This window comes from Haplochromis burtoni, unplaced genomic scaffold, assembly GCF_018398535.1.
Source record: "Haplochromis burtoni strain Fernald_Lab_line unplaced genomic scaffold, NCSU_Asbu1 Contig_162, whole genome shotgun sequence".
In the NCBI taxonomy this organism is placed as follows: Eukaryota; Metazoa; Chordata; class Actinopteri; order Cichliformes; family Cichlidae; genus Haplochromis; species Haplochromis burtoni.
Window position 1 is genome coordinate 237,636 of NW_024582523.1, and position 23,134 is coordinate 260,769.

General features: G+C 41.0%; 1 protein-coding gene across 3 annotated transcripts in view; it reads right to left on the minus strand.

Moving 5' to 3' along the window:
- itga3b (integrin, alpha 3b) overlaps positions 1 to 23,134 on the minus strand; it is a 30,799-nt gene that overhangs the window by 2,183 nt on the left and 5,482 nt on the right. For 2 of the 3 annotated variants that reach the window (XM_005932803.3, XM_042225146.1), the window contains exons 2-24: positions 13,780 to 13,907; positions 12,391 to 12,473; positions 11,261 to 11,501; positions 10,993 to 11,085; positions 10,644 to 10,848; positions 10,078 to 10,271; positions 9,659 to 9,747; positions 9,442 to 9,575; positions 8,847 to 8,933; positions 8,683 to 8,750; positions 8,376 to 8,518; positions 8,071 to 8,217; positions 7,842 to 7,942; positions 7,281 to 7,449; positions 7,026 to 7,100; positions 6,858 to 6,937; positions 6,593 to 6,670; positions 6,088 to 6,202; positions 5,639 to 5,815; positions 1,527 to 1,661; positions 1,141 to 1,254; positions 620 to 718; positions 417 to 542 (exon numbers count right to left, since the gene is read on the minus strand). In XM_005932803.3, the coding sequence (XP_005932865.1) occupies positions 417 to 542; positions 620 to 718; positions 1,141 to 1,254; positions 1,527 to 1,661; positions 5,639 to 5,815; positions 6,088 to 6,202; positions 6,593 to 6,670; positions 6,858 to 6,937; positions 7,026 to 7,100; positions 7,281 to 7,449; positions 7,842 to 7,942; positions 8,071 to 8,217; positions 8,376 to 8,518; positions 8,683 to 8,750; positions 8,847 to 8,933; positions 9,442 to 9,575; positions 9,659 to 9,747; positions 10,078 to 10,271; positions 10,644 to 10,848; positions 10,993 to 11,085; positions 11,261 to 11,501; positions 12,391 to 12,473; positions 13,780 to 13,907 (2,881 nt within the window). Of the gene's footprint in view, positions 1 to 184; positions 338 to 416; positions 543 to 619; positions 719 to 1,140; positions 1,255 to 1,526; positions 1,662 to 5,638; positions 5,816 to 6,087; positions 6,203 to 6,592; positions 6,671 to 6,857; positions 6,938 to 7,025; positions 7,101 to 7,280; positions 7,450 to 7,841; positions 7,943 to 8,070; positions 8,218 to 8,375; positions 8,519 to 8,682; positions 8,751 to 8,846; positions 8,934 to 9,441; positions 9,576 to 9,658; positions 9,748 to 10,077; positions 10,272 to 10,643; positions 10,849 to 10,992; positions 11,086 to 11,260; positions 11,502 to 12,390; positions 12,474 to 13,779; positions 13,908 to 23,134 lie in introns of all 3 variants that reach the window. The other variant, XM_005932804.3, reaches the window with a different exon arrangement.

Here is a 23,134-nt window from a genome sequence, read left to right on the forward strand (position 1 = left end):
ATGTATATGTGAATCCTCCCCAAGATGGAAAAGAAGCAGTGAAAAAAGTTAGCCATACAGAGATCAACAGTGCAGTGTTAGCCTGCAAGGAAAGCAGTCGAAGTGGTTAGTTGAATCACATCCCAAGCTCGGTGCTGTCACTGACAGCATCTACAGAAAAATCCTTTCAAAGGGGTGTTTTTACCCAAAAGCCCCAATGGTGTATGCTGTTGGGAGACATGGGGCCTCAGTAGTCCTCAGTTAGCCTCTCTGTCTCAGAGGGCTGGATCTTCATCTCAGCCTTCTGGGCCTTGGCCTCATACATCTCCCTCCTGCTGGCTCTCTGGAAGAAGCCACACTGGAGGAAGGCGCATGAATTCCGGGGTTAGACTAAGGTGTCAAAACAGAGGTTAAAGCTCAATAAAACACAATCTCACCTTCCATAGTATAAGAATGATGATTCCTAGCAGTGCAATTCCTGCTACAGCTGCAGAGATGATGATCCACAGGGGAAGCTCATAGGGCGTCTCCACCCTTTCCTCTGGTTCTATTTGTACTTTGAACTACAAGAAAAGTGAAGAACATAATATATTATCATATCATAAGCATCATTTTCATTCCTGCCATCATCATCACATACCAAGGCCGTCTGACTCTCCATCTTGATGTTTGATTGATTATTAATAAGCTTCAGTGTGGCTTGGCCTTTAACTTCAACTACAAATGCATCAGAATAGTCCTGTAGGCACACACAGACACAACATCAGAACATTTTCCCAAATGTCAGGGCATAAACAGTAAAATAGGATTGTTATTTCAATCTGCACTTATTTATATTTGGTCATATAGCTCTTTTCTAGAATAAACTCCTTCCACATGTGTACAAGGAAAGCATGAGTGGGTAGGAAGCACCTTCCTGCCCTTCTATTTGCACACATGGAAATCCTGAGGCACGGACATGCCAGAGAAGAACACAGACAGCAGATATCACAGTGATCAAGAGAGACACAGCATGAATAGAAGACAACGTGTTAAAGTGTGAAGAAGCTTACACAGCACCTTGCCAAGTGAGTTTTTGGCCTACCAGATCTAACAGCACAATTGATATATAATTTAAAAAATCTCCATGAATCTACAATATATATTAGCTGGGGAGCTCACCTCTAACATTGTACTATTCCACAACCGGGATCGGACATAAATCGTGGCTGAATTCGAAACATTGAGCAGCGGGCAGGTAAACGTCACACACTTTGCTGTCCCCTTGGAGCAATCCTTTAACAGGCCATAAGAAAGAAACTCTATTAGAGAGTGAACAGATACTGACAGTTAAGACTAGATTTAAAAAGAAAAATCCTATTATCTACAATGGATGACTCAATTTGTATATTAGATGTTAATGCTACTGACGTTGGTATTTGCCACAGTGTGAGGTTGTCAGTCCACTTATTTTGAAAGATATTAAATTCTGTACACAAGACTCCTCACATACAAATGTCACACATATACGCATGATTATGTTAAGGGAATATAAAGCTAGGACTTACCAACTGGTACCTCTTTTTGGGAGTAGAAGACAGTGTGACTGCTGCCTGTGGCTCAATAATATTTGAATGGGTCACGTCATTCTCACCTTCAACTCTAATCTGTCGCTTAGTACGCTTAGGTCTTCTCTCTGACAACTGCAAGATGGGAGAAAAAAAAGAAGAAAGAAAAAGGAAGAAAAAAGAGGAAACAGAGGAGACAGAGACATTACATCAGAGGGTTAATTACTGGTTTGATAAAGACATTATTACATTTTTCTCAGAATAGCATTGTCATTTCAGCTGTCTATATATAGGCTGCATACACTATGGCTTTCTATTTTGGGGCTTTGTGAGGTCTGTGTGTGGTGACAGATGTTTTTTTTCCAAAATGTATTTCTGAACAGTGGTTTGGCATTAAGACCATTTTCACACCACTTTTCTAAAATTGACATTTATTCACACTGCGCTGACTTGAGTTCATGCTGACATCGGCTTGAGCAACACTCGTAACAAGTTGATGACCCACCTAGCTTAATGAATTCATGCTAATGAATTTCTCAAAGGTTGATATTTGAGAAATTGTATTTAGAGGTAAGGTTCATGGGTTTAAAATATATCTCACAGTTTATGGTTCAGTACCTAATGTTTGTTTAAAAAATGTAATGATAAGCCTTGGCTGTACTTTCTGTTTAGTGCTAATGAGTAAAAGCTAGCATGCTAATGTGCTAAATAAAGATGGTAAGTGAATTAAACATAAGAACTTTAGCTTATTTGGATGCTGATGGAATTTAACTCAGAGTATATGTCATATATTTACCTTTAAACTGCTGTTTAATTCTCTGCGTCTTTTGACACTGCCAAAGACACTATGGAGTCCTCCTTGTTTAGATACCGCAGTCGTTGGTCAAACTATTCTTGACACTGTCACTTCTGTTCTAAACTGAAACCTAAACAATGGCTGAATGAAACCGTTTGCAGTGTCAGATGAGACCGCAGGAAAACAGAACATCAATAGCAAAAGGTAAAGTACAACGGTTTTTGATATTCTTAAGGAAAACTTCACGTTGTTATCAAAGACCTGTAAAAGCTGAAAAAAACCAAGCAGATAATATTTTTAACAACTGTCACAGACGCTTAGTGAAATTAACTCTTTGATTAAAATCCCTCAACTTACTTAACTCATGACATGTTAACTCATCCCGCCTTCACTGTTGTGATTGGTGTGGGGGTAGGGACAGGCTTAGGGCGTCGGGGGGTTCCCCGGAGGCATCTTCCTTGGGGGGCTCAACCCGGGGTAGCGGTCATGTCCGGTTAGGGGCTCTGTTGGCTCTCCGGTGACTGTTTCCTCGCGGCTGCGTGCAGCGGGGCTAGGGGAGGGTCTGTGCTGACGGACGTGGGTTACTGACCTGGTAGCCTGGCTGGCCCTGGGTGGGTCCGGGATGGGCGTGAGGTTCTGGGGGCGCTCCGTCTCTGGGCTGGGACCCGGACCGGGCCTCGGGGGCTTGGGTCCTGGTTGGTGTGTTGCCGGGGTTGTGGGCGGGTGGGTGCATGGGGGCCCAGCCCTGGAGCAGGGTGCCGCCGGTGCATCGAGCCACCTGGGGGGCTCTTCAACTGGTGGGGGAGATTGTCACATCTTGCAGGAGCTTTCCTCTCCTCAGGAGCTCCCTCTGCAGGAGGGGGAGATACAGGAGAGGTGGAGGAAGATCTCAGCCTGGGTGTTTATTGTCTTATGTAGTCTGGAAGATGAGTGGATGGTGGGGTGGGTGCAGTTTTCTCTGTGGTGGGGTTGGGTGGACTGTCCCGGGCTCTGTGGGGCTCCCTTCCTTCCCTCCCCATCTCCAGCTGCCGTCCGACTGCGGTCTGGAGTGTGGAGCCTTCCTGCTGCTGCGGAGTCGGGGCGGTCTGCCTCCCCCCACCGCAGGGAAAAGGGAAACACCACCTGGGTCTGGGTGCAGTTCCCCCCTCCAGGGGCGGGGGCACCTAGACCCGGTTTGTAGAGTACGCTTGGGGAGTGTGATCGTGTGTACAACGTCTCTTTATGTCTGTCTCCACGTTGGTTGAGTGTGGAGTAAGTGCATATGAGAGCATGAGGGTGGGAATGGATGTTTGTATCTGTGTGTGCCTGTATGTCTGTGTCTATATGTCAGGTTGGGTATCAGACGCCACCTCTCTGGGGACATCTCAGGCCCTCCAAGGTTTGGAGGCCTATCTCCCCCTACCACCACTTCCCCTGCCAGTGGCGGACCCCTCAGACATCGGTGCGTTGGTGGTTCTTTGTGTCCGGGGATGGGCGTCCAGGTACACACCGGCTCACTCCTTGGCGGCCGCTTATCGGGGCCTGGAGCCTGGGGCTCGCTCGGGCCACTTCGGAGGTGGGGTGCCCCCGGCCTCTCGCCTGGGGCGCTCGGGCCACTTCGGAGGTGGGGTGCCCCCGGCCTCTCGGCCTGGGGCTCGGTCACTCAGGCGCAGCTGGCTGCCGGCGGAGCTCACGGGCGCGTCACTGCAACTCCCCCTGGCTTCTGCTCCGCGGCTGCTGAGTGAGCCCTCATCTGGGACTCTCCTCAGCTCTTTCCGGGACAGTGGCGCAGCTGCCCCTCTGTTGGTCTTCCTTGGTCTCTTGTGTTCTGGGGGCCTCTGGATGTCTGGAGTTTTGATCTCCTCCACACCTGCTTCACGCCCTGGAGGACGGGGCTGTGGCCCCCCCACACCCTCTAGCAGATTATTACATGAAGGAACCTTTTAAAAAACAAAAACAAGCGCGTCCATGCTCACAGGTGTACACACGGGTGATCACACCCACAAACTACACCCTTTTTGGCTCCTACCTCAAAGCACACTGTGTTCTGTTGATCTTATGTGCTGCACAATAATGTTTAACATTTAGTATTTACTGTCATATTCCCATATATCATTGTGATGTTGTTTATTCTATTACTCTTGTTCTCTTCTGCTTGCTTTCTTTTTTCTTTCTCAGCAGGTGATCCAGGTGATTGATATATGCATTTTTTTTCTCTGCCCGTTCTGTTGGTTTTTGTCTTTTGCCCTTCTCCCCCGTCCCTCTTCTCAGCTGTTTCTCTTTCCCTCTTTCTTTCTCCCCTTCTTTCCCCCAGTCAAGTCTGTCCCGTATTCAGTAAGTGAAAATAAAATAAACAATAAAAGGTGAATCAAATGGACCATTACGGCAAGGCTGGGATGGTCAGTTTGGTAAAGTAAATCCGTTGGGCATCTTTCTTTGCCTTTAGACAATAATTCTGATGGCAAAAGAGCCAAACGGGACAGGCCAAAAAAAAAAAAAAAAAAAATAAAAAAAAAAAAATCTACATCTGGACGTTTTCAGTGGGAGAAACCGTTTGTTTGTTTTTTGTTTTTTTTTCCAGTTTCACTGATTGCTATGTGGAGTTCCCCAAGGTTCGATTCTGGGGCCAGGCTTGTTTTTTTACCTTTACAATTTACCCCTAGGATCCATTTTAAAAAGACATGGCAGTTCTTTACACTTTTATATTGATGATCATCAAATTTACCTACCCTAAAAAGGTCTTTAAAAAACACAGAGTGTTTCAGGGACATCAAACCCCTTGATGGCTCTATATTTTTAAATATTCAATGACAGTAAAACTGAGGTTGTGATACTTAAACCCAGTGATGCTGGCATTGCCTCAAAATTGGGCTCTGTGGAACCTTATATTAAGCCCACTGTAATCAACTTTGGAGTTCAAGTGAACTGTGATTTTAAACTGGATAAACATATATCCATAAATATACAGCTTTATCCATCGTCAGATCACTTAGTGATTTTGAGAGTTATAGAAGTGTTTATTTGTATGTAAAGCGTATATTTTTTAATTATGTTTTTACTGTGTGAAATTAATATTTTTGGTCAGTTTTTTAATGTGTTTTATAAATAAGGTTGCATCAGACTGAACTGGATTGAAGGTACAGCTAGCCTCTCTGTATGGCTTCACAGAGAGGCTAGCATAGATGTTGACTCATTTTTATGTGACGTTCAAGTTTTTGAATGTCTTAAAAGTTTGATTTGTGTATTTTTTGTTGCTGTTAAGTTTTTGTTTTTGGTCTTACTCTGGGTCATCTTCACAGATATCACACGCTTCAAAAAGTGTTAAAAAGAACCTTACAGTTAGGTTAAGCATGTTGACCACATTCCCAGGAGGTTTGCACTCCGTTTCAGAATCCCCCTGAACAACAATCTTCGTCAGGTACAGCAACCACTTGCCGTTTGCTACCTCACAGGGCCACTCAAACTCCACAGCCAGGGTTGCTATGTCTTGCAGCGATTGTCCCATTGTGTTCATCTAGAGGTGGAAGCAGTCAGAAACATTAAAAATAGAAGTGAAATACATCAGATGGTATGAAATAACAACATGGTGACTGTAACTCCTAAACAGTATCCACCCCTGCTCACACTTAAACCACAAACCATGGCTGACACAACAATCCACAGCCGACGCAATATTAAACTTCTGAAGTGCTGGCTTCAAAGACAGGGTGGGGATGATGGAAATGTGGGTGAGTAACACACATTATAGATACAATGTACAATCTCTGAGTGGTGAAGATGACTCACAGTAAAGGTGAACTCCACCAGACTGCCCACGTCACTTGTGTTGACCATGGCTGACTCGCCCATCACTGTCCCACCAAACTTTACTGTTTCCACCTGTGACTTTTCACTGGATAAGCTAAAAGACAGATATGTTTCACACAGTGTAAGTAAACAAACTGTAAGGAGGGTAATATGATGCACTGACCATTTTATTTATCTACCCTTTATGTACAACAGGGGTTCTCAGATTTTTTGATGACCGAGTACCGATTTAGGGAGATGGTTGATGGAAGGAAGCAAAGAACCCTCCCCCAAAAAACCACATAAAAAAACCTAAAAGTCCTCTAGGGGCACGGGAGACATGCCTAACCTAACAGATGTATAAGAAATATAGTAAATGCAATGCATATACGTCCCATGATGCCTGTGATTACTCTCAGTAATCAGGTGGTTTATGTGCTAAATACCTGCATTACTTTGAATTTGAAATACAGTATGTCATGAAACATTTGCGATTGGGACTTACAAGCTGAAGACTGGATTAATGGTGTTTTCAATCAGCAAGGCCATAGGAACAGGCGTTAGGTCACTCTGCTCACTAAGACTGGAGAAATTACAACAGTGTGCATTATCTTAAAACAGCTTAAAAATTTAAACTTCATTAAAAAAATGCAAAAAGCAGAAAATGAACTTAATTATTATACACAACAGTATTATATTGACTTGTTTTCCCTGTTTAGTATTAAGCAGGAACAAAATACAATGTGCAACTAACATTATAAAGTCCTTACGTTGACAACAGCAGCTGACACTCAATCTTTCGTGTGTGTAGGGTGATTCCTGAGGTCTCAAACTTGAGCAGGAAAGACACCTATTAATAAAGCAATGCAAGCACATGAGAACTGTTGCAAACCCAACTGTCCAGTAGAAAAAGATAATTGTCACCTGTTCAAACCTACCTTTTCGTTTCTGCTAATTGGATTCCCCACCTCACAAATGACTGTATCAAGAAGAGTGCACTCAACTTTGTTATTCTAAACACAGAAGAAATAAACAGAATTAGTTTTAATTTTTAAGGAACTGACATAACCAGAGATGTGGCTAAACATGACCAAACCAAACCAATACAGTGTGCATCTTGTAAGAAGAGTAGCATTAAAAAACAAAGGAGATTTAAATAAAAATGGGCATCTTCTGCCCTCCAGTGGACCTACCAAAGAACTGACACTGGCATATTTCAGCACATCAGGGATAGTGACATTGAGCACGACTCTGTGGGCGTCTTCAGCTAGCTTCCCTTCAGATTGATAGTTGGTAACGTTTACAGCGAGCCCTATTTTCTTTATGGAGCTGTTGAACTGGAGCACTTGAACTTTGCCCTGACTGTAGAGGGACAACATGTATTAGCTTTGTTATTTAATGATTATTTTGCTTGACTAACACATTCATGACATAGCAATAACAAAAACAAACAACAAATATGGCTAACGATGGCTAAAGTGCTAAAATGGACCTTTCCAATGGGAGTCCATAAGCAAGGGGGAACCCTCACAATTTCACACATTTCACATTTCACTTTGTTTTCTTTGTGCTAAGCTAATGGTAAGCTGGTACTGGTGGTAGCTTCATATGCATTAGATATATACATGAGCACTGCAACAATCTTCTAACCTAACTGAGCAAGCTAACTAGTGTATTTTAACCTTTAAAAGTCAGCTTTGTGTCTATACATGAATGACTCAAAGGATGCTTGGTTGCTCACTATATAAATTTACCTGGGATAAGGCTTTTCTTCATTTTCTTCAACAAACTTTGCTGTTAGTTGCAGGTTACTGGTACATTTGTTGTCTGAGCCACACGCCTTTTGAAAGTGAATCTGCAGGAAATAGAATAAGCAACATCATATCAAATCTTACAAGGGGACACTGGACCGTACCATTTCTTTACCATCTCCAAGTTACTGAAAAGGAAACTTGTAAATGAAGTGCATGCAAGACTCCATACCTCAGTCCTTCGGCTGGATTTCTGCTCTGGGCTCAAAATTGGGAAGAAGTCCAGGTTCTGTGGGGCTCGTCTGGCTCTAGGTATTGGTTCGTATAGTGAGAAGTTGAGGAAAAAGACCACTGGTTCCAGTTTATCCCTCACAGGTTCCTGTGAATTAATTAAAGAGTTTCTTTTTGCTTGTCTCAATAAGCACAGGACTATCAGGTAGTTTATTTGTTCTCTCCAGTCACTCAGCAAGATGATCATTTGCAAATAACACAAACACAGTCAATACAACATCTGCAATAGTTGTGTTGCGCACTTACAACTACAAACAGCTTGAGAGTTTCACACGCAGTTTTGGAAGATGTCATGGTCAGGTTGCCAGTGTAAGTGTTGATGTCATTCTGAAAACGAACACGAGAGCTTCCTCTTCTCTCCCTGTCGGCCTCTACTATATACGTCACCACTTTACAGAGTGAAAACAAACAGAAAAGATTAAAGCAAGCTCATGCAGTAAATATATATATATTTTTTTCCTTACAATACAAAGAATTTCCATGGTGATGCACTTGTTTGTAAGTTGGAAACACTGTTCATTTGAAAAAGAAAATTGAACACGGAAAAACTTACTGACAGGTTTCTTGAAATTTGTATTTCCGGTGCTTAGAGTGAAAGACATGCACAGAGTAGCTGTAATGCTGTGAAGCACAAAGAGAAAGAGAAGAAGAACTGAGACCTGATAAAACACTCAATAAGCCAGTTTCAGAATGACATAAATTTAGGAGACATCTCACCATGGTTTATCTCCAGAGCACATTTTATCGTCCACAATCTTAGGCTCGACAGTGAAGTCTTGGGTTAAGTGCACAACCGGTCGAGCTCTTATTTAAAAAGCAAAACAGAACAAAACAAATAAATTAATCATTATAATAATAATAATAGGAGAAATAACTCCATGAATACTGAAACATAATAGATGTCATAAAAATAGTTTGTCGTAACTTATGAGACAAATGTCACTGTAGAAAATTGCTATATATTATATATACACTCACTGGCCACTTTGTTAGGTACATTTGTTCAACTTCTTGTTAATACAAATAATACACAGTCACATGGTAGTGATCAGCCCACAACCTTCCAGCAGAATAACGTACTATGACACTACGTCAGAAAGCTCAACAAAGACTTCGCTGCACTCAAATGATACCGAGATCACAATATAATTGCCCAAAGAGCACCTCTGTGTTGTGGTGGAACAGCAGGTGAGGATTTACATCATGAATGTGCAGCCGATACATCAGCAGTGTGTGTTATGCTATGATGTCAATAAGGGGGTCCAACTAACATGGAAATATCTTGTTTAACTTTGTTTTTGATTGTGTCTACCTGAGGAGGGCAATGTGATCATCCAGAGAGCCAACTAAGATATCAGGGTAACTGTTATCATCTACGTCCATCCCTCCGCTGATGGAGTAGCCGAAGGTCTGGAATTTTTCACCAAAAGTCCTACCCATAATGGTCTGCAGAGGGAGTCATTGACACAGGTTTTCAGAAGAGTACTTTGAATAAAGTTTTTAAATGACCACAGAATGTCATACATTACCTGACTAGGCTCCCTTGATATTCCCTTTTTGCTTCCCATCCATATGTAGACCATTCCTGTCTGGTGGAATGGCGCTCCAACAGCAAAGTCTGGAGACATTAGCATTACAGTTAAACAAGTACTGGAAGCATGACAAGAAAAGATGCTAGAAAAGAAAACTAGGCACTCTTTGTGTATAGGAAATATTTGTCCTCTAGGTGGCAGCAGACAATGTTTTCAGGACTCATTTGAAACACAACAAGTTAAATACCTCTTGTTTGCAGCTGAAATGATTTCAAATTACAGAAATATTCCTTTAGCGTGCTTTATGCTCACACCACAGTTTACCTGTGGTCTGGTGCACCACTTTGATTTCACTTTTTTAAACTAGAATATTATCAGATGTAGGTCCAAAAGAGATGCTGGGTTCATGGTCACACCTTGGAATCCATCTTGGTTGATGTCGCCAATGGCGGCCAGGGCAAGGCCAAAGGCAGAATCAGATGGGCCCTTCAAAACCATTGAGGCGGTCTTCTGGAAAAATCCATTCTCGTTCATGAAAATGTACACTGCTCCCCCCACTTCATTCTTACGGTCAAAGTAAAAGGGGGCACCCACAATCAGGTCATTCCAACTAGAATATGCAAGACAAAAATCCACATATGCATGTAAATACAAAAATACATACACATGGCTAAGTATAGCTAACCATTCAACACAAGTCACCAAAGGTATATTAACTGCATCTCAAAAGAATGTACTACCTAGAATCTTAATGACCAACTAGATTTCTAGATAGAGAAACACCTGATTTCTTCATAATTTCAAAGTGAATCCCTCATCCCTGCCACATTAAGTCACTATTATCATCTGTGTTCAGACACACACTGCTTCACTGTTATGCACCATATGCATAAAAAGGCAAATCACGTCCTCATCTATGTAAAAAAAAAATAAAATCATTGTTCATTTCCCCACAGTTACACTCTCCGGTGTAGAAACGCACCTGTCATTGTTCAGATCTGTCACTGCCAGGCTGTTTCCAAAGTAGGAACCCACTTGTTCCCCAAGGATGATCTGCTCCAACAAAAGCTTTGGTTGAGTTTTATTTGAAAAAATCACAGCACCCTTAGACTCATATCTGGGAGCCCCTGTCACAACTGTCGAGTCATCATAGCTCAGGAGCTTCTTTTCTTCGAGAACTGAATAACCTGTGAATGAAAATGATTGAGAATCAGAGATGCTGTTTTTGACAATTGGATGCTTATCTGACGGTAGGGAGATTGAGTGTGAATCTTACTAAGGTTCCCAATGATTTGCCATTTGAAATGTTGTAAAGACACACCAACACTTACCTATATAACTATATGCTTTCTCTAGACTTTCAAAGCTTTTGTCAGCATAGTTCCAGGGGTTTTGTGGATCTATCCGTATCACATGAGTATCTCCTTTAAAACAAAGCAGAATCACACAACAATGTTAAAATCAGCTTAATACACAATTCAAGAGTATCCAAGACATAACACAATCCAATCAAATCCAACAGACTTGCACAGCGTGCAAATAATGAGTAACCCCATTATTTCAGCAGTAGGCAAAACAGGTTAGCTCGACAGTTCCCACCTTGCCAATTGTAGCTGCCCGGAGAGCCTAAATAGACATCAGTTTCCGATATACCGCCTGAAATGCCCATGTTGCACATGCCGTCCAAGTTGTGGTCGTTGTTGGGATTGCAGACGTCATAATTTTCATCCTGCCACTGATCCTCTTGGTCAAAGGTCAGGTCATTACTCCTTACATAACATTTTCCTAACATCCGCCACTGATTCTCTGACATTACCTTCACATATCGATGTCCGCATGCCTGGAGACCAGAGAAAGTATTGAAGAAGTGCAGTGTGTCATATCAGAAATTGACAGTGCTCAATTCAGTGACTAGGAAAAACAGCTTCAAGTAAACTGAAGAATCTCAAACATCAATATAATGAAACCAGTGTCGCTGCTTTTTAATTTACACAATGGAAACGGTCCTCCCTTTGAGCAGTTACACAAAATAATAATTTTCTATGAGCCAGATATCAATTTTAGCCTTCTAAAAGAAGTTTAAACAGTCAAAGATGTTTGAAACATGCTAAAATTAATTTCTTCCTGATAAAAGGGAGTTTTTCCGTCCCACAGTCACCAAGTGCTCACTCATAGGGGGGTGTCTGATTGTTGAAGTTTTCTCTGCAGGGTCTTTTCCTCTTACAATATAAAATCATTTAAGATGACTGCTGTTGTGATCTGGTGCTATTTAAAAATAAATATAAAAAATATATTTAAAAAAATGCATTAATATGTAAGATAGAAAAATAAAAACATGGAGATTACACCAATTAGTGCTTGAACAAAAACTGAAACATATTGACAAAGACAGACTAGGAACAACATGCTGTTAGTTTCCCCTCACTGTAAGTAAAATGTGTTCTCCAGTATATTGTAATTGTCTAAAATGTAAAAGTAATAAAAAAAATCACTTGATCAAAATATAATTTCTCCCTAAACATGAGACATTATTGCATTTTCTCCCTGTGTGTATCATCCTGTCTCAGGTGTGTGTGTGTCTACAGTAATTAAACATCGCAACAAGTCAAATGTGTCATCTCTTAGACTAAATAATAAAAGAAAACATCCTGTGTGTCAGCTCACCCTGCCTTGTACATAATATCACCGGTAGTAGTGACTCACAGAAGGAAAACAGGAAGTCATCTTACCAACACACGTCCATCTGGCTGGCCCTTCTGACTGGACACTGTCACACCCAACCACATGCCCTCCACAATCTCAGAGGTAGTTGCTGTGGATGCGTCATAAGGAGGTAGGTCAATTATTAAAGCAACTGTTTTAATTTGTCATCAGGCTGGTGCTGACAGGAAGGTCATTACATACAGAGTAATTACCTTTTTTTCTGCTTTATAATGTTCCCTGTTTTACTTCTTGTTCTTTTATTTCAATAGACCGTTTACAACCAGATTTCTATTTGCCATCATACACTAATCAAATCAAACCAGCATGCAGTACAAAATCAACCATTCCAGACTATTTATTACATTAAAAGAAACATTCAGCATGGCTATGGTGATCACAGTCATCAGAACACCTACTCAAACTGTAAATGCAAACCTTCATGCAGCCTGGATCATGCCCTGACAAATATTAACCACAAAAATGTGCTGAGACTGCAGCAGCACTCATTCTAACCTCAACATGAAAAGTGATTCAGAATCCTCTTATTATACCATTTGCCCCTAGGTTTGGATGGGAGGGGGTGGGGTCTAACATTTAATAACAGTCTGTTCATGTAAAGGTGGACAAAATAATTCCAAATGCTCCAAAGGATGCTTGATGATTTTACTGAAATGATCTGACACAGTTCTGTAGTATTTACTGTAAAATGAGGAAGCTAGCTAGTGTTCATTTAAAGGTTATTATTTTTTGTTCCTCACATTAGTTACATCCTTTTGAGGCCCTGCGCAGGGGAAAACCAGTTTTAACACGTGAAGTTCACTCAGGGAGTACAATCCTAAATAGAGCTGAGCTGTGAGTCTCCTATGGCAGTGTGAAGTAAGCGTTGTTGAACGTCTCAATCATATGAGCGATTCCTAAATTTTAGTTTAAACCCAAACTGGTTCTGAACAGTGTGCTAAGTGAGGAAGGAGGGTTTTAAAAAATGTACGTACAACATGCAGTCTGGGTTTTTTTTAAAATTTGCTTCTGTTGGAGATCTCTGCGTTTGCTGTTTCATTTTGCACCACCATCTGTTATGTTTGCATCAAATCTATGGAAGTGCTATACAAACTCAGTTGAGGTGCTTTTAAAGTATTGTGAAAGATGGCTCCTTGCTGGTGCACTGAATATGAAAATCTTCAGAAATGTTCAAAAGCGCTCTCACTCACCATCGATCATCAGAATACCAAATAAGTGAACATCTTTAAGAAGAATGGTGTTCAATCTCATCATTATTTTCCTTACATATATAGATGTATTTTAAAGGAAACCCCCCTCGAGCTCGCTAAAATCTCTTAATGGAACAGTTCAGAAACAGCTACAACACTGCAACCATGCATTCCCTTCATCACATCAGTGCTTCGCAGTGATCTTACTCGAGGTAACCAGGTCCATTCTGGAGCAGTCAGTGGTGTCGGTGGTAATGGGACAGAAGTAGACGGCGCCTGTTTCATTGACTTTCGGTAGAGATTGTGCTTTTTCTTTGGGCGCACCTATAAGAAGCCTACAAAGGCACAGAGGAACACAGAAAGAACAAAAACACAGAAAAAACAAAGAGAGAAAAACAGAAAGAAAGAGACAAACAATGTTTGAAATCACAATGGAAGTGTGGCACAGTGTTAGACAAAGCTATGACACTATCAGCAACGGTTTATCAGATAACCTTCGAGACACAAAAAAAGCACACCATGCAGCTTAGCAAGTCAATCATTTATATTTCACCTCTTGAAATTTAGCTATTTGTATATATTACAGCTATTTATTATTTTTCTAAATGTTCTAACATATTGTATTATTTAACTAGTTCAGTCTGTTACTGTTGTTGTCTTGGAGGAACTGTAACTCACATTATTTCCTTAAGGATTATGAAAGTATTCTGATTGTGATTAAAGGCACAACTTTTATGCACAGCATTTACCCACTTAGAGTGTGTGACGTGACCTGGGATGTTAAGATTCAGGGTCTAAACACACACAAAAAAGCAGACTCATTTCACAAGAAAAGAAAGAGTGAAGCAGTCGGACCATGACCTGTGACAAGCTTGGGCAGCGTACACACACACGCACACACCCCCATGCACGCACACACACATATATAGAGAGAAATTTGCTTCTTGGCTCTTTTTGTCCACTCATCGAGACACTCCCTGCATCTGCACCTCTTACCACACCACAGAGCTTTGAAGTAAAGAGATTACTGCTCTCTGAGGCTCTGTGCAGGAACACACCATTTACCGACAGCAGAAGATTTATTAGCTCCACTTTGTGGGCGAAAGGTGTGGACAAGCTAGTTTACAATATGTGAGCGAGTGACATACGCATGAAATAAAAGCACTCAGTGCTTTGGTCAAAGTGGGTAACACAAGCATGTCATTCTTCTCATTTTAGCGTCCTGAAAATGATTTCAGTGCTGTCAGTGCTGACAATGAGTTATCAGTATTGTGGGAAAGAGTAGAAATAGAAAAATAAGTAAGTCAAGATGTTCACGATTGTTGACCTAACTGCGAGTATAGTGGGAATCCAGCTTACTCTCTTATTCACACTGACAAGTTAGAATAAATAAAGGTCCCAAATGTAAAGTTAAAAATAAGTCTTCACAGTAAAATCACTGTGCTTTCAAATCCCACTTTCTCCCACGAGTCAGCCTGGGATTACTCCAACTTGGGGAGAGATCATTTCTCCTGAAAGATGAATCACAGCAAAAGGCTGTGCTATGCTAAAAACTGGAGGTCTGAAGACAAAGCGGGAAATCACTGAACAGGGTCTGTTAGCACTTGCTCTTGGTTAGTCATACCTGATTAAACACTGCTCACAGGTTTCGTGGTTTTTCAATCTGTTTAAACACAGTGAGCCCATGTACCAGGCTCCACCACTCCACCACAGTCGTCTACATATATACACACATTCACAGTGATATCGACATTAACATGCCCCTATAAACATTTACAATCTTAATCTGACTGCAGGCCTAAGAGCATAGACAAAATTATTGTCTCTTTGATGTCTCACCTAAGCCTGCAGAGAGTCAGACATGTAAATTAGTCACATGTCCCGACTTCCACTGATTTTAGATCAAATTACTCTAAAAAGTATATGAATTGTGGCACATAAGCTGACAAAACACTGACCTCAGATCAGACGCTGTGGCACACATAGCTAATTCCTTGACATTAATCAGATATGTTTATAGGTAAGTTGAGACATCATCCCTTTCGTTTTATGAATGCAGTATAACAGCACCGGCACCAGCACAACCACTTCTCAGTATGACGACAACCACAAAAAGACAAGACGGCTGCTGAGGGCCAACAGTTTCCAGGTTAAACTGTCAGAGGAGACCTTGGGTGTGGTAATTATTCAGTAATGTGGACAGTAAATAAGATACAAGATACCACAGAGGTTTGTAGTGGTGGATGGACCTAACAGAAACATGGAGAGGAGTCCCATTCAGTGTGGCGTTGACATTCTTTTGTTTATCGGTGTAGATATCTGTGTGTGTGTGTGTGTGTGTGTGTGTGTGTGTGTGTGTGTGTGTGTGTGTGTGTGTGTGTGTGTGTGTGTGGTCTTACACTACAGATTAACTAAGCCGATGAGAAGCGGGCGTGTAAAGCTGTTGTGTTTTTGAGCCGCAGGACACAGTGTCCCAAAACACTAACTCAGATATTATTGTAAAGCCACACAAGGCCTCATGGGAGCTTTATCCAAAGCACTCATAAAGGGAACGGCGTCAAGCCAGAGACTGGGCAAACTTGACACACAGATAGCAGTTTGAACTTTTCTCACTCTGAATAGAAATCATGAGGAAGCAAGGTAGGGTACAAAGTCCAGTATTAATCATGCATGCTTTAGGGCATTTGAAGATCTTGGCTAGCAGGCTGCTGATTGCAGAAAACTAGAAAAAAAAAATACTGTCATCATCTTACTATCTCAGTGGTGCCATGTGGGTCATCGGTGTTTGTTGTTGAAATTTAACAAAGCTGTGTGATACCATCACATCTAACACAAGACGGGTTATCAGCTACCTTAGGTCCATGTACGTGCTACATGAACATTTAAGAACAGGTTGACAATTCGGCTAACTGACAAATGTTAGATGAGAATTCCACGTGTCAGGCAAATATGAACAATCAATAAATATTTTTTTAAATATCATTTATTGTCAATACTGGAGGATAATATATATCATATATTAGGCTATTTGTCATTAGAGAAAAGTGTTGCAGATTGCAAAATACAAAAGGTTTACCAAAACGCCTTTCTCCATAGCTTCCAGTGTATGCGATGTTGTGTATAGGACTACATAAACAAAAAATTGTACCAGACACACGACACAATGAACCTACCCCTGTTTTTAAAAATAAATGAGACACAGGGTTAGCTCAAAGGTTCAAAGGGCTATCTTTATAGTCAACCAGTCTAAAACGCTGCACAAGTCACAGTAATAAATAATATCTATGTTTTAGCTTTAGTTTGACTGCTAGAAGATTTTTGAGATGATACCGATACATGCTCATAATTTTGATATATTGACTAATATATCATGTCCCTGCTTTCATGTCCCTGAAAGCAGGTACATGTGTCATGTCCCTGTTTTCAGGGACATGACACATAAACGGATCTCCCTAGCAACATTTATGCGTAGTTATATACTACAGATGAATTAGACAGGCTCTAGTTTTAGCATCTTTTAGCAACTTTTCTTTTTAGTCTTTTTTTTATAATTTTTTGATCGAGTTAAATCCTGCGGTAGAGAATCAGGGAGATGAATGTCCTGCCAAGAGAAGCTTGACGCGTGCATTTATGTTCATATTTGGCCCCTACATGTCAACTCCTGCTTGTTAATGTATTACTGGGCATGTTTGATTGTTTCTGACAGGCCATAATGACCCTAATCCCACTGAGAAATGTCCCAGTGCTCCCAACAATCAGACTGCCACTGTTAATTTTTAATGTAAACACATAAGAGTAGCTACTTTTGGCAAAAAAAAGAAAAAGAAAAAAAAGAATGAGCTTAATTTCCAAAATTCCAAAGTTTCGCTTGAAAAATGACCTTGATATCCTCTTGATCATGGATGCATGGAGGACAATAATAACTGAAGGTTTTCACTTTTTCAAGTAATGCAGCACAGAACCATAGACTAAACATCATTACTAGCCCGTCCTTCACATTCCTGATCTTGAGTGAACAACTTGCAAGAAAATGTCAACTTTTTCATTAAAAGCAGATCTTTTTTTTTTGTTTTTGATGAACCCACATTTCTCTGTTGCATATGTAACCCTCATAAACTTGGCGTACAACTGATTAACAACGAGGTGACTCGCACGTCATATCCCGTCCTGTCCTAGCTGTGTGCTCTCCTCCTTATCGCCTTTCATGCTCATCACCTCCTCATAAACAGGCTGTCAAAGGCTCGGCTAAATGGAAAGGGAGAAGCAGGCAGCTGCATTCCAACTCCAGGACATGTTGCAATTTGCCCCTTCTGTCTAAGAAGTCATCCAAAAGGCTGGCTAAACCAAACATTTACTGTTTGCACCCAGCTAGGGGTGGGCGATAGTGATGTGTCGGTCGCGAACGAAATGGCTCTTAGAGCCGGGTCTTTGACGTGAACGGCTCGGCTCGGCTCACTAAAAAGAGCCGGTTCTCTAAAAAGAGCCGGAAATCCCATCACTAGTGGGCGATATAAACGATATACGATAGAAACTATATAAATTTGGCCAACGATAGAGATTTTGACTATATCGCTCTATCGCGATAGCGCATGTTGATGATGTCATCAAGCTGCGCCTGTTTTGGTCGAAAGCATCGCAGCGGCTAAAACCATTATCATCTGCAAATTATGGCGGGTGACAGTCATAGCAAAGAGATGAAGCACTTTTGAAATATGGGGAAAGACAAAAACTGCGCTTCCTCCACTTCCGTAACATTGATTCATTAATGCTGAATTCTCTCGCAGCTGCTCCCATGTTGTTGCAGTATATTAATAACTAACCTCGTATTGTGGATGAATAATCTCAGTTGTTCTCCTGACTGAAGTTTGGCCCCTGTATAGCATCCCGCTATGCGATTGCATTTGTCTCTAACCACCAGAATCCGTCACGTTAACTTTTAATGAGTGGAAAAAAAGTTGGCGTTCATCCTCCAGCTTCACTGTGCTAATGTTATGCTAACATAGCTGTGTCGCTAGCAATCACGTAGCACAACATTATATACCAGGTAGTCCAACTTCAGTAACCCTGCAAACACCACTGCTGTTTAGTTTTCTGTCTTCATTTATGTTGGAAGTGGTAGCAGAGCTGTACGTTTTAATTAGTTTCAAAACTGTTACTGTATATTTGTGTCAGCCATTAAGTTAAACAAACAGTGGTTCATTTATCTAGTCATGTTAGCCGGCACTGCCTCAGAAAAGCCTCTGACTTGAGCAAGAACAGATAGTGGGAAAAGTCTCTCAACAAATGAGGGGAGCTGCAAGGGAAAGAGCGAAAGGGCTGATTGTAAGCAAATGTCAGAGTCAACACAAACAACTTCTCTTGCAGTTAATTAAAATTAAGCCACGCTCACCTATAATCTTTACCCCCCACATGTCTATTTGCTGCTAAGATAACACCAACAACAGTGAAACCAGGAAATCCAACTTAATTAAACCCTTTTTGGGATGACATTTCCTTTCCAACTCACAGGATTTTGAGAGATTATCAAGACGAGACAAAGCGCGAGTTAGTCACGTTTACAGTCAAACTGGCGTCTCATTAAGAATACACACATCTTCACGTCGATCAAGTTGGAGCCGTTATGAGACATGGGATACAGGTGTTTAACGGGCAAATTTGTATTTTTTTCCCCCTTAAAGGCCTTTATCTTATATGTGAAGAACAGGAAACATTTAAAAGTGGGTGAGGGAGAGAAACCATCACAAAGAGATTCAGATGGCGGAAGGAAAGGTGAGCGACACAAAGCAAAGTGGGAAACTTTCTGCCTCAAGCCTGCTGTTTAATAAATTGTGCCTGCAGAGTGTATGCTGTGGTGTTACAGCTGCCTGTAACATGCGTGATTGATTGCCCTCCGGATATAGCTTAAGGCAACCTGTCTGTCACAGGATTTGAACGCAGCCCTTTTAATAATATTAAAAGTAAACCATGTGCCACCGATGACATGTCAAGTTTGCATAAGTGATACTGATTTTGCACAGCAAACTGAAATTAGCTAAAAAAAAAAAGAGAAGCTATGGGGTGCTTGTAGCTCAGTCACCAGTCTGCTTGCCAAAAATCCTCGGGCAAGATACTAACCCCAAGTTGAATGTGCGTAAATGTTAGAGTAGAAGCACTTCCAAAGAAAAGAAAGAACTGCTTTTGTGAATGGGTGTGAGTGAGTGCTCAGAGTAGAAAAGCACTATATAAGAACCAGTCCATTTCAATTGTCATGACACCAGGTAAAGATTATACTATTTCATAATATTATTGTACGTAAAATTATACAGTAGCCACAGCAAAACAGTAGTTTTATGAAATATGTTACTGTTGACCTGGACCAGCACAGCCATTTTTCACACCAGTGCTGTCTGTGGATCGGGGTACAGTATGGTGACACCACACTGTCTCACTCTAACTGCAACACAAGGTGGGTCACTAAATTACCCAAAATGCACAAGCAAAGAAAAATGCAATAAAATATTATTAATCCTCACCCTTTATCTTAAAAACACAACATCAGACACACATATATACAAAAAAACCTGCATGGTCTCATCTACTGCATCCTCATTGTTTTTCAAGAAAACACTGCCACTTCTACTAAAGAAGAAAATAAATACAGATCATGCTAAATAGTGACTCAGTTTGCAGACTGAATTAAGCCTAACAATGAGAAGAGACTAGACGTGAGATCTTTTTATGATTTTCTAATGACATAATGACTTCAGTAGACGATGAGAATCTCTGATCCACCTCTCCCACCAGTCATGAACAAAAACCCTGAAAAATCCTCCACTTGGGGCAGCAATTCCTTCCCAACCGAGAGTGGGCACTCCACCCTTTTCTGGCTGATGACTTGGAGGTTCTAATTCTTATCCCAGCTGCTGCACACTTGACTTGTAGAAGCACATCATCTGTGATACATACAGCACGTCATAACCTGACTGACAAAGATGACAAGGGATGAATCATGGCAGCTTTCAAGAAAATGAAGGTGAATGCAGAATGCCGCATATTCCAGGAAAAATGAACAAATTATTTTTTCTTTTTTGTGAAAGGCAAGCCAGTGTGCTTCCTTTGTGGTGAGGTGCTGGCAATAATGAAAAGGGCAAAGGTTGAGCGCTGCTACAGTTTGAAACATGCTAAACTTGATGAGTAGAGAGGAGAAATGCACTCGTAACTCAAAATGAATCTTCATCTTTTTGAGTTTGAGTGCTCAAAAAGCATCTTTCACACAACAACAGACTGACAGCGAGAATATTACGTGTGCAGGTTTTGTGGTGAGTGCAATTTATAGCCATGAAGTTGAAATCTAATGGGGCTAAGTAACACAGTAGCTATAGACCTTTTTGTTGGTCTTTCGTTTTTGCATCCCTCGGTATGTGTTCATAATAGTGTGGCCCTCAGACAACTATATAAAAATTTAAATGGCCCTTCACATGAAAAAACAAAACCCAACAATCAAACACATGGAGAGTGAAGTAGAAAACACACAGTGCAACATAGGAAGCCCATCAGCCCATTGGGAACGTTACTTTAAAGTGCAGACTTCACAAAGGCCTGAAATAATTATCCACTGCCAAAAACACACAGCACTTGCAAATTCAGCATTCTAACACAAAGGTAGAGAAGAAACCCAGAGTCAGAGGGAAGTGGAATGTGAGCGGCTCCTGCCACAGCCAATCAGCGTGCAGCCTTTATTCCTACCTGTACCTGTGTCTACTGAGCTGTGCCAGTATATGCACATAATTTAGCCTATACTTTATAGTCAGTGCTAATTATAAAACAAAGCATTTCAGTCTTTTCAACATTCATGCTGAAAGACTTTCTTCATCGAGTAATTTAATGCCTTAGGAAACGAATAAATGTGTAATAAATTACTTCTTTGAGTAATTACTCAAACAATGAGTAGCTGTGATGAATCCAGGTCACTGTACTTTCAGGAAACAAAGAAACTACATGAGCACACACTTCGCTTTCATATCATTCACAGTAAGCACGCCTAGTTCTTAACACACTTAAAGAACATTTGCCTGCATTTACAGAACAAAGTCGATGACTCATCTCTGGTCAAACAGTGATGAAAGAGTGTGCATGAAGTAGAAAACATGGCTCACACAGACTCACCTTCACTTTGCATCTCAGGATTTTCATATATTTATGTCAGGGCAGGGCAATTTGGATATATATATATATATTAACATGCCAGCATGAACAATAACAGCAAACTACAAAAGCCTAAGCCTTACAACTATCATAATGTCAAATTATCTACTTTAAAGATTTACATTCTTGCAATATGGACTAGACTAAGATTAAATGTCTCTCTATAATGACAAGCATCACTGTTAGTGCATTTAAATGTTTATACAAAAGGGAGAAATGTAGGAATGCACTACAAACCACTTTCACACATAGCAGACTGCTGATAAACTTTGTTCTCTTTTTTTCACCAGGGTACTTTTTTAGTGGAAATTAAATGCAGACGAAAGAGGAGATACAACAATGTCATACAGTTGAATAAAGAAAAAAGAAAGGACTCCGCACCTGTAGACAGGCACCCACACTAACAGGGTATCTCAGCTGGACAAACATCCTGTTTGAAAACCACCATCTGTCTTTGGTGAAACAGTAACAGGAGACCAAACTAATTTAGAGGCAGCTCGACAAATTAAACATGGCAGGACATCCCCTTGATGATAAAGAAATTCACTTTTTATTGGCAACAAGTGAAACCTAGTCTGAAGCGGGCAAAGAAAGTTCAGCTTGTGGTTGCAGGTTTGTCTCCTGTCACTGGATGAATAATATCGTCAAGTACTGCTGCAGGGTGTAGCCCCCCTTGCACACACACACACAACAACACACACACACACACACACACACACACACACACACACACACACACACACACACACACACACACACGTATTTATATCCTTGTGGGGACATCTCTTGACATAATGCTTTCCCTAGCCCTTACCCTAACCCTAACCATCAAAAATGAATGCCCAACCGTGACCCTTACCCTAAACCTAACCATAACCTAATTGTAACCCTGACACTAAAACCACATTTTGAGTCTCAAAAATGCTTTCAAACTGTTTGTCCTATACTTGTGTTTGTCCCCACAAGTATAGTAAACTACCAATTTTTGGTCCCCATGAAGATGTTAATACCCGTCCACACACACACACACATAACTGACAGAGAAATATACTGATCAGGCAAAACATTGTGACCACCGACAGTTAAAGGTAAATAACTGATCTTCTCTTCATCATAGTATCCGTCAGTAGGTAAGATATATTAGAGATTAACTGAACATTTTGTCCTTAAATAGAAATGTGTTAAAAGCAGGAAAAATGGACAAACGTGGGGATTTGAGTGAGTTTGACAAGTGCCAAATTTTGAAGAGCCTGGCCTGTGTTGTCTGATCCAACAGATGAGCTACAGTAGCTCAGATTGATTCAAAAAGTGCATCACGGTTTGTTGTGTATAGGGCTGCATAGTCACAGACCAGTCAGGGTGCCTATGCTGACTCCTG